Source organism: Capsicum annuum, chromosome 1 (genome assembly GCF_002878395.1).
Source record: "Capsicum annuum cultivar UCD-10X-F1 chromosome 1, UCD10Xv1.1, whole genome shotgun sequence".
NCBI classification, from domain to species: Eukaryota; Viridiplantae; Streptophyta; class Magnoliopsida; order Solanales; family Solanaceae; genus Capsicum; species Capsicum annuum.
In genome coordinates, this window is record NC_061111.1 from 27,314,425 (window position 1) to 27,323,971 (window position 9,547).

General features: G+C 29.9%; 1 protein-coding gene across 1 annotated transcript; it reads right to left on the reverse strand.

Moving 5' to 3' along the window:
* Window positions 1–1,912: 1,912 nt before the first annotated feature.
* LOC107853830 lies at window positions 1,913–3,904 on the reverse strand. The gene is made up of 4 exons (XM_047395664.1): window positions 3,604–3,904; window positions 2,654–2,741; window positions 2,442–2,571; window positions 1,913–2,316 (listed from the first exon to the last, which is right to left on the reverse strand). Exons 2-4 carry the CDS (start codon window positions 2,689–2,691, stop codon window positions 2,137–2,139), a joined length of 348 nt encoding a protein of 115 aa, XP_047251620.1. The 5' UTR covers window positions 2,692–2,741; window positions 3,604–3,904; the 3' UTR covers window positions 1,913–2,136.
* Between the last annotated feature and the right edge of the window lie 5,643 nt (window positions 3,905–9,547).

Below are 9,547 nucleotides of genomic sequence, written 5' to 3' on the forward strand. Positions count from 1 at the left end.
ATATAACACATATTACATATTGCTAATTTTAACATTAAATTCCTATTTGTATCTTTTTCTTCATTTTGTTCTTCTTCGATTGTTGTCGTACTACCAAATTCATCTTTTATAGCTGTTTCATATTTTTTTAATAGTTCTATAGGTGTTAGTTTAGTTGTTGTCGATGATGTTCCTTCTATAGGTTTATTAGTTCATCAATGGCACAAATACCCCTTTTTGAATATTATCAATGGCCGAAGTGCACAAAGACCCCTTTTTGAAAATTTCATATGTAGCATTTACGAAATGTAACTGTTTCAAAATATAGCAAATACACGTTCAAGCCGAATATAATGTATCCGTAAACAAAGTAAGTGTATCTTTTGGCTCTGTCTGGTATTATCGTTGCATCAGTCTCAACACAGATTAATTTTCATAGAGATTTATCCCTCTTTATAGCTTAATTCACTCATATCATTAAAAATAAAAAGAAATGATCAACAAATGGAAAGAGAAAATTGATGCAATCATTTTTGAAGAAGATAGTGAAATGGGATAAAAATGTGTTTTTTGCCTTTCTCAATGGCCACATGGTTTCATTTTCTCTATTCAATGTACTTCCAGAGTACATATAGTATAAATAATATAAATACCAACCTTTTAAAAGTAATTTCACTCTCTCTCATTTTTTTAATTACTTTACTCTCTCTCTGTTAATATATATAATATAGCCGACATATACATAACATTCTGTATATATGTGGAATTTTTGTAATATGTTTAGGGAATTAAATTTTTTTGTAATATTGAAAAAATAAGTTGTGTATTTGTGTAATTTTTAGTTTTTTTTATATATATATATATATATAAAGGACATGAGTTGGCCATTTTAAAAGTTGGACAATTGGAGCCAGTCGGCCCAATTTAATTTCGATTTTTAGCCTTTTGACCCAAAAGTAATATCCTTATAGAATAAAGAGTATTAAATACTCTTTCAACGGCTGCTCTTCAGTAACTTTCCCAAATCTTCTTCTCTTTCCTTCTATTCTGCGTTGATAAATCTGTTTTTCGATCAACATCAGAAATTGGTATGTTGCTTCTTGCATTATAGCATTCAAAACTCTGGACATGAAACAAAAAATGGGAAGTAAAGAAAAGTTAAGATTAGCTGGTAAAGGGGTCAATTTTGAACCCAAATTTATTGTTAATGACGATGATTTTACAGAATCATCACGTATGTGGTTGCACTTGAAGGAATGTCCTAGTCCTTCAAACTTGAAGAAGAAAAAATGTGATAGAATGGGGTCTCAAGGTAAGAGAAAATCCATGTCGGAAAGTCCATGTTCTTCTCAGAGGATGACTCGGTCACAGAGTCAGAGACTTTTTGGTGCATGTAAAGATCAAGAAAAGAATCTTTCAAAAGGGAAGGAGAAGGTCGATGAATGTGTAGTTGTTACTGTGAAGAAAAAAAAGAAGCGAATTTGAGGAAAAAATGGTGAAGATCACTACTTAAAAATGCCAAAAAGCGACGGCCAGCGTCGCTTTTTTAGGCAAAAGCGACGAAAATCTGTCGTTTTTTTTTCCATCTCAAAAGGGGAGTTTTTCGAAAACGACGGTCTGCGTCGCTTTTAGTTAAAAAAAATTCAGTTATTTTTTTAAAAAGCGTCGTTGTGCGTCGCTTTTTGTTCTTCATGTGAAGAACACATGAACAAAAAACGACGAACATCGTCGTTTTATTGAAAACAAAATAATTTTTTTCAGAAAAATTGACACTGTCCGTCGTAATTTGAGAAAAATAAAATATATTTTTTTAAAAAAAGCGACGTTGGTCGTCGCTTTTTGTTCTTCATAATGAGTAAAAAAGCGACGACCATCGTCGCTTTTCTGTATTTTTTTTTGGATGCAGAAATCTGTATTTTCTGCATCTCACCTACCAAATAAAAATGCAATTCAATATATACATCCCTCGTGCAACACACATTATTACAATAATCATACAACAAACTACATCAACAAATCATTTAAGCAATTCAAATCAACAACACTTAAACAATGAATCCAACGACATTCAAAATACTTAAACACTCCTAAAGATTTTTCACTAATTAAAAGCTAAGTTCAAAACTAAAAATTATCTAAAAGTCAAGTCCAACAACACTAAGGAGTAGCCCCAACAAACCCCTCATCACTCTCTGTTTCCTCTTCGCTACTTGAATCAGGAGCAACGACCTGTGTCAAGGCACGTTTAAGATGTGCAATCTGATGTGACATAGCAGCATGTCTCTCAAAAATTACAGAAATGGCCTGATCGTGCTTTACCAACCAACAACACATTGTCTGAAAATCAATTGACTAGTGTTATATGATTTTATATGACTAGTATATATATATATATATATACACACACGCGCGCGCGCACACACACATTAAAGTTAATTAAATAATAATTAAATCTAATATACCTTAAACTCTTGAAACATGACTTGTTTAGAGACTATTGGAATGTCCCACCACTCTTGCCGAGGATATGTAAAAAGTCTCATAACGCTATCCCTTATAGCCTCATCAACTTCTTTTGACGCGGGATACCACCTATAAATAACATAATAAGTACGTAAGCTTGAATATTTTATTAATGAAAAAAATAAAGCTATCAATTGAAAAATCAACTTACGAAGATCCATTAGGCTCGATTAACACTCTACCAAGCATGTACGTATCTCCAGGAACTAGACCAATCAAATCTGCATCAATATCTTCTTCTACAGGAGGAGGTGCACCAATTTCAAGTCATGAATTCACATTTTAAAATAATTACACTTTATTAATTTCAAAACACAAGTTCATCTTTCAAGTAACTACACTAAATCATTTTCAAGACACTAATTCACTTCTCAAGTGACTACACTTGATTAATTTGAAGTGACTAGTACAAATTTCAAAACGCTACACTTAACCATTTTCAACTCTCTAATTCACTTCTCAAGTGATTAAACTTAACCATTTTCAAGTCATGAATTCACATTTCAAGTATCAACACTAAACCAATTTCAAGTCATGAATTCACATTTTCAAGTGATTACACTTTACAAATTTCAAAACACAAGTTCACCTTTCAAGAACTACACTAAACCATTTTCAAGTCGCTAATTCAATTTTTAAGTGACTAGTACACATTTCAAAACACTACACTTAACCATTTTCAACTCTCTAATTTTTCATTGCAAAATAAAAAAATTATAATACCAGATGTGAACTGTTTTATGAAAAAAATTATAATACCAGATGTGAACTGTTTTATGAACCAACAAATAGCTACATGATCACCATATGTATATTTACTTCTCATTATCACCAACAAGAAGTTACATGTAAAAACATGCATATTCTTTATGTGAAAACAGTTACAAATAGTATCATTGTATACTACTATACTACTGTTCTACAAATATCAACCCAGTAATGTAAACCACACAAGTCAAACATACTCCTCTGCATAAATTTCTCTACATATGAGATTTATTTGTTTCAAACAATCAAATAAAGAATCCGAAATATATAATCAACATATCATCATAACTTTTTTTCTAAAATGAAAACACACATGCAAATTCTTTATTTTACCCTCAATTTGTAGCTAGAACTGATAATCACCAACATGTCTCTTTGGCCGGTTGGTTGGAGAAGTGGCGATTGGTGGAGAGAAAGAGGGAGAAAGTGGGGGTGACGTTAGCACAACGGTTGGTGGTCCACCTGAGGGGGATGGCGAAGCGGCGGTTTGGTCCGTCGATCTTGGCGACTCGACGGGAAGAAGGAGGAGGTGAGGGAGGTGGCGTCGTTGTTGGTCAGTCCACCGACGGCGGTTTGCCATCTGTTATGGGAGTCTTCTATAGAGAGAGAATATAGGGGAGGGAGAGCCTTTGTACGGCTGTTGATGGAAAAATGGGGCTTAGGGTTTGCTTATGTGTTTTAAAAGGAAAGAGAGGGTACTTTAATCTCAGTCGTTGGATCAATTTTGATCAGCGGATGAGATTTAAAGGTTGAGAATTTGATTAAAATTTACATAAATTTTTCAATTGAGTCATAAATTGGCTATAATTATAATAAATTGAATAAAACTAGGCTAAAATTGGTATGTTATGGTAAAAAATTGGATCAGAAAATAAATAGATCAGATAAACTGATTTAAATTAGGCTATTATTTAAATAAATGTTATAAATAATAATAATAATAATGATGATGATAATAATAATAATAATAATAATAATAAAAAAAATTAGACAATACATTTGCAAAAAATATGAGTGTGCACCATCACTTGAAAAAAATAATTTAATAAAATTATGTAAAATGTCGTATTTGAGTTTAAAAATTATAGAAAATGGTACTAAAATAATTTGTGCATTTTTCTAAATTATGAATGTGGCATGTGTATTTAATATAAGAATAATGTGTACAAAACTATTAATAATTGAAATAAAATAATTTTAATAAAATAATAGCCTAAAATTAGTATCGGGAGGTCAAAATTGGGTGTCAATATCAGTCGTTGGATCAATTTTGATCAACGACTGAGATTAAAATTACTTTAAAAAGGGGTAAAAAATGGAATTAATTTCAATTTGGTTAAAATTGATATTAATTGTGTATAACATGACTAGAAAATGAACACATTGAGAAATTGAACTGAATTGAATTAGGCCCGCTATTTTAATAAACGTGATAATGATGAGAAAAATAATAAGTCATCGATATCAAAATAAACTAAGCATGTAAAAATTAATGTTATATAAAATTATCGATAGTAGTAATAATAAAGACAATGCATTTGTAAATTGTGAGAGTGCACATTTACATAAAAATAAATAAATATTAATAAAAATTATGTAAAATGTTGGATTTGAATTAATAAATTGTGAAAAATGATAATTTAATAAATGCGGAAATGATGAGAAAAATAGTAAGATATCGATATTAAAATAAACCAAGCATGTAAGAATTAATGTTACGCAAAATTACTATATAACATAACAGCCTGAGAGGGGTATCGTGAGGTCAAAATTGGGTGTCAACCCAATTAAACCAATTTAGTCCCACAAATTAGGCCTGTGGAGGGTACAGTGTACGCAGACCTTCTCGAAAACCTATTCAAGCTTGAAAATTCTTGTAAAATAGAACACATCATGTAGGATTTTTGCTGTAATTAAGATTTCATTTTTTTCTTGTTAATTAGTTGCTACTATTTCTATTTTATGCATATTTTCTTATAGGTTAAACCGAAAATCGAACCGTTAAGGACTAAAAATCGATAAATCAAAAACCGATAAAAAATACCTTATTGATTTGATTATCGATTTAACTTATTTAAAAAAATCAATAACCGATAAACCAAACTGATAATATGTAAAATCAAACCGAACCGACCGATGCACACCCCTAATTTCAAGAAAAAAATAGTGAAAATTGATTTTAATATTGACCGTTGGTCAAATATCATGAACGGTTGAGATTAAAATTGAGGAGATGAGTCAAATTGGGATTAGAAATTGGGTTAAAAAAAGATTGAATTGGATATTTTGATTATGTTAATACAACGTATTAATAAGATGAATTGTCGGTTAACTGGCTTCATTATTATAACTTCAATAGTGTATTATTACCTCGATCATATGATGTTAACGTATTATTCAAAATATTTGGATATATAGATTCAGTTAGCTAGCTTTTAACGACTATGTACATCACTATACGAGAGATACGTATTTATACATACATACATACATACATACATTTATATATATATATATATATATATATATATATGATTAACTATCAACTTTATAATATGTACTATATACATCACATACACGGGTATATTACCTCGTAATACAACGTATTTTATTTCTACTCTAGTGAATTATCGTTTGATTTAGCTTACATTATTATATTATAACTTCAGCAATATATTATTACCTTGATCAATCGATCGTTATGTTATCAATGTATTCAATATATATAGTTGATTGACTATAAAATTCACAATATGTACTAGATACATCACATACACATGTAAATTACCTCGTAATACAACGTTTTATATATATACAATGATAAATTATCGTTTAATTTAGCTTATATTATTATATTATAACCTCAACAGTATATTTTTTTTTCTCAATCGATCGTATGATATCAATGTATTCAATATATTATTGAATACATTTAATTTTTTTAATATAAAAATTATTTATTTAATAGTAAATTAAAAATATCAAATATCGACGGACAATATCATTTTCATAAAGTTAATTTTTATTTAGTTTTCACAAAAGCGACGTTGTTCATCGCTTTTTGTAAAAAAAAAAAAATATTTACAAATTGCGACGGACAGCGTCGCTTTTATAGAATTAATATTTTAAAAAATAAAAATTATAACGACGTTGTCCATCTCTTTTAATAAAAATAAACAAAAATAAAAATTAAATTTAAAAAGCAATGGAAAACGTCGATTTTCAAAAAATTAATTTTTATTTTGTTTTAAAAAAAGCGACGCTGTCCGTCGCTTTTTGTAAAAATAAAAAAAATTAAAAATAATTACAAATTGCGATGGATAACGTCGCTTTTCTAGAATTAATATTTTAAAAAATAAAAATTATAGCAACGTTGTCCGTCACTTTTAATTAAAAAATTTAAAAAGCGACGGACGTTGCTTTTCAAAAAATTAATTTTTAATTAGTTTTAACAAAAGCGACGTTGTCCGTCGCTTTTTGTAAAAAATAAAGAAAAACTAAAAATAATTACAAATTGCGATGGACAGCATCGTTTTTATAGAATTAATATTTTAAGAAATAAAAATTATAGCGACGTAGTCCGTCGCTTTTAATAAAAATACAAAAAATAAAAATAAAATTTAAAAATTGATGGACTACGTCGCTTTTTAAAAACTAATTATTATTATTTGTAAATAAATTATGACGCTATCCGTCGTATTTATTAAAAAAATTATAAATTAATTTTTAATTAGTTGGCACAATAATCCTCGAAAAAAAGTGATGGTATTAAGATGTTGACCGTCGATTTTAATAAAAAATAAATAAAAATAAAAATAAATTAAAAAAGCGACGGACAGTGTTGCTTTTCTCATCACTTTTTAAAGCGACACAGTTCGCCGCTTTTTTTTGCGTCGCTTTTTGGCCTTTTTTTAGTAGTGGATGATGGTGTATCTTCAAATAAAAAGAGTAAAGTTTCTGATCAGCTCGACAAACGAAGTTATAGTTTATCAGATGTTGAGGTATTCTATATTTTTTTACAACTGTAATGTATATTTTTGTATATGTGTGCAGTGTGAGGCCTTACTTTGTATGCTGTCGTTATTGTAGTTGTTTTGTGCAATGTAATGTATAGTGTTAAACTATTTAGAAATGTATGTTTTTGTTTCAGGTTTGGGATTTTCTTGTTCGACTAACTAATTATTACATGATTCATGTTAGTGTGCATACAAATTGCTCGATTGTGAATGAGCTGAAAGATAAGTTGACTAACGTGCAACTTGATTTGTTTAGAAAGACCTGTTTTGGGATATTTTATAGATTTGCCATCTGTTTCCATTCAAAATCATATGATACATGCTATGTTGCTTAGGGAATTTTGTCTACTCAAAATGATGAGATATGGATTAAAGTGAATGACACAAAGTTGTGATTTGGTCTATCAGAGTTTGCTGTTATAAGCGGCTTAAAGTGTACAAGTGATGTTACACTGACATGTAATTTGAGACAGTCTAGTCGCCTTATGGACTTGTATTTTCCAAATCAATCCAAAGTTACAATGCTTGAGTTGAAAATTTTTTTCTTGGAAAAAAATAACAATCTGACGGGGACGCGTTGCATATCGCAATTCTTTACTTCATTCATAGTTTTCTGTTTTCAATTACGTATGGTGACTTCATAAATAAGGATGCCTTTTTTGTTTGTTGAGTCTGGTCAATTTGAGACATTTCCCTGGGAAAAGTTGTATTTTCATGCTATGTTGAATTCAATGAAGTACCAGGTTTATAAAGGAAACTCTATGTATCGGTGTGGTGGTTTTCCTTTGGCATTCCAATGTTGGTTTTATGAATGTTGTCCATATGCGGATAATAAACTATCTATTCAAGTGGGAGATAGTGTGCCCCGAATACTTAATTGGTCGGTGACGATAAGACCAAACTATAAGAAGGTGAAGTCTGCTTTTAGTGATATAAATCGCGAGTAGGTACTTATACTATATTTATTTATATATATGGTCTTTTGCTCATACTATTAATTTACTTTTTAAAATTTTTAAATTTTTATTTGTATGTATAGGTGGTGTTATTAACCAATATTGAACCAATTTGTATTGAGAAGAGCATTCTTCAGTTGCCTGTTTTTTAGCCTGTACCTCAAAAGGAACATGCTGTATTCAAAAAATTTGATGGTTTGTCTGATTCGAGCAAAGAACATATGAGAGAAGGCAGTCCTCTGAATTCTCAAAATGAATTGAAACTGCTGAGAACTAATTTGAATTTGGTATGTTTAAGCTTTTTAAAAGTTTAATATCACCTTTTTTGTAGTTGATTATTATGAAAATTGATGTTTTTGTCTTTGCCATTTTGAAAACGTTCAGCTAAAGGATAAGGTTTTGTCGATGAAACAGTTGATGACATCGTCATTTAACCTAATTTTTAAAGCACTACATATAAATGAGGATTCTAAGGTATTTGGCTAGTTGTATTTTTTTAGTTTATAAGACTTATATATAGTTTGATACTAATATTTTTTTGTTGAACTTCTTAAAATAGTCTGCCACACTAAATAAGTATCATAGTGATGATAATATGGGGCTAAAAAATGATGATACATATGCAGGAAATTCCATAGGTGTTAATTTGTCTGACAATGTGGGGCGACAAACTGATGGTACACCTAAGGTTGATCACCTAAGTGATAATGTGGTTTATGGTGTTGGACAAAAAATTATTGGTGTTGGGGATCGTATTGATAGAAAAGTTGGGAATAAACTAAGTACTAATCTGGTTGATGATGTTGAAGAAAAAAATATTGATGTAGGTGATCACATTGACGTAGTAGATGAAGATCACCTAAGTGATAATGTCGTTGATAATGTTGGACAAGAAACTGTTGGTGAAGGTGATCGTATTGATACAGATGAAGGTGATAGACCCATTACAGGTGATGAATGAAGCGCATTTTCAAGTTTTGATTTCTTAAAATTTATACCAAGTTGGAATAAGATTGGATAGGAGGTAAAAAAATAATTTTGAGGATAGTTGGTCTGATTTTCCTGATTATGAAGTATCAAAATTTACCCAACAAATTTCTCATGAGAATATACAGTGTATGAAAGATGAGGTTGAGAATAGTCAGGAAATTGGTTGGTCAGTTTTTTCGGACAATGAAATCTCAAAGTATACTCAACCTAATAAAATTATTGCACATTCTGTGATTGAGGAAACTATTGAAAAGATTGATACAGATTTAGGTTGTAAAAATATTGCATTGGAGGCTACAAATATTGTGTGTGACA

Bases quoted from the DNA above. Each gene is read 5' to 3' on its own strand.
- LOC107853830 (XM_047395664.1), bottom strand. From the start codon at position 2,691: ATGCTTGGTAGAGTGTTAATCGAGCCTAATGGATCTTC. The intron at 2,572-2,653 runs GTAAGTTGATTT...TGTTATTTATAG, and splicing joins ATCGAGCCTAATGGATCTTC to GTGGTATCCCGCGTCAAAAG. The intron at 2,317-2,441 runs GTATATTAGATT...ATTGATTTTCAG, and splicing joins TCATGTTTCAAGAGTTTAAG to ACAATGTGTTGTTGGTTGGT.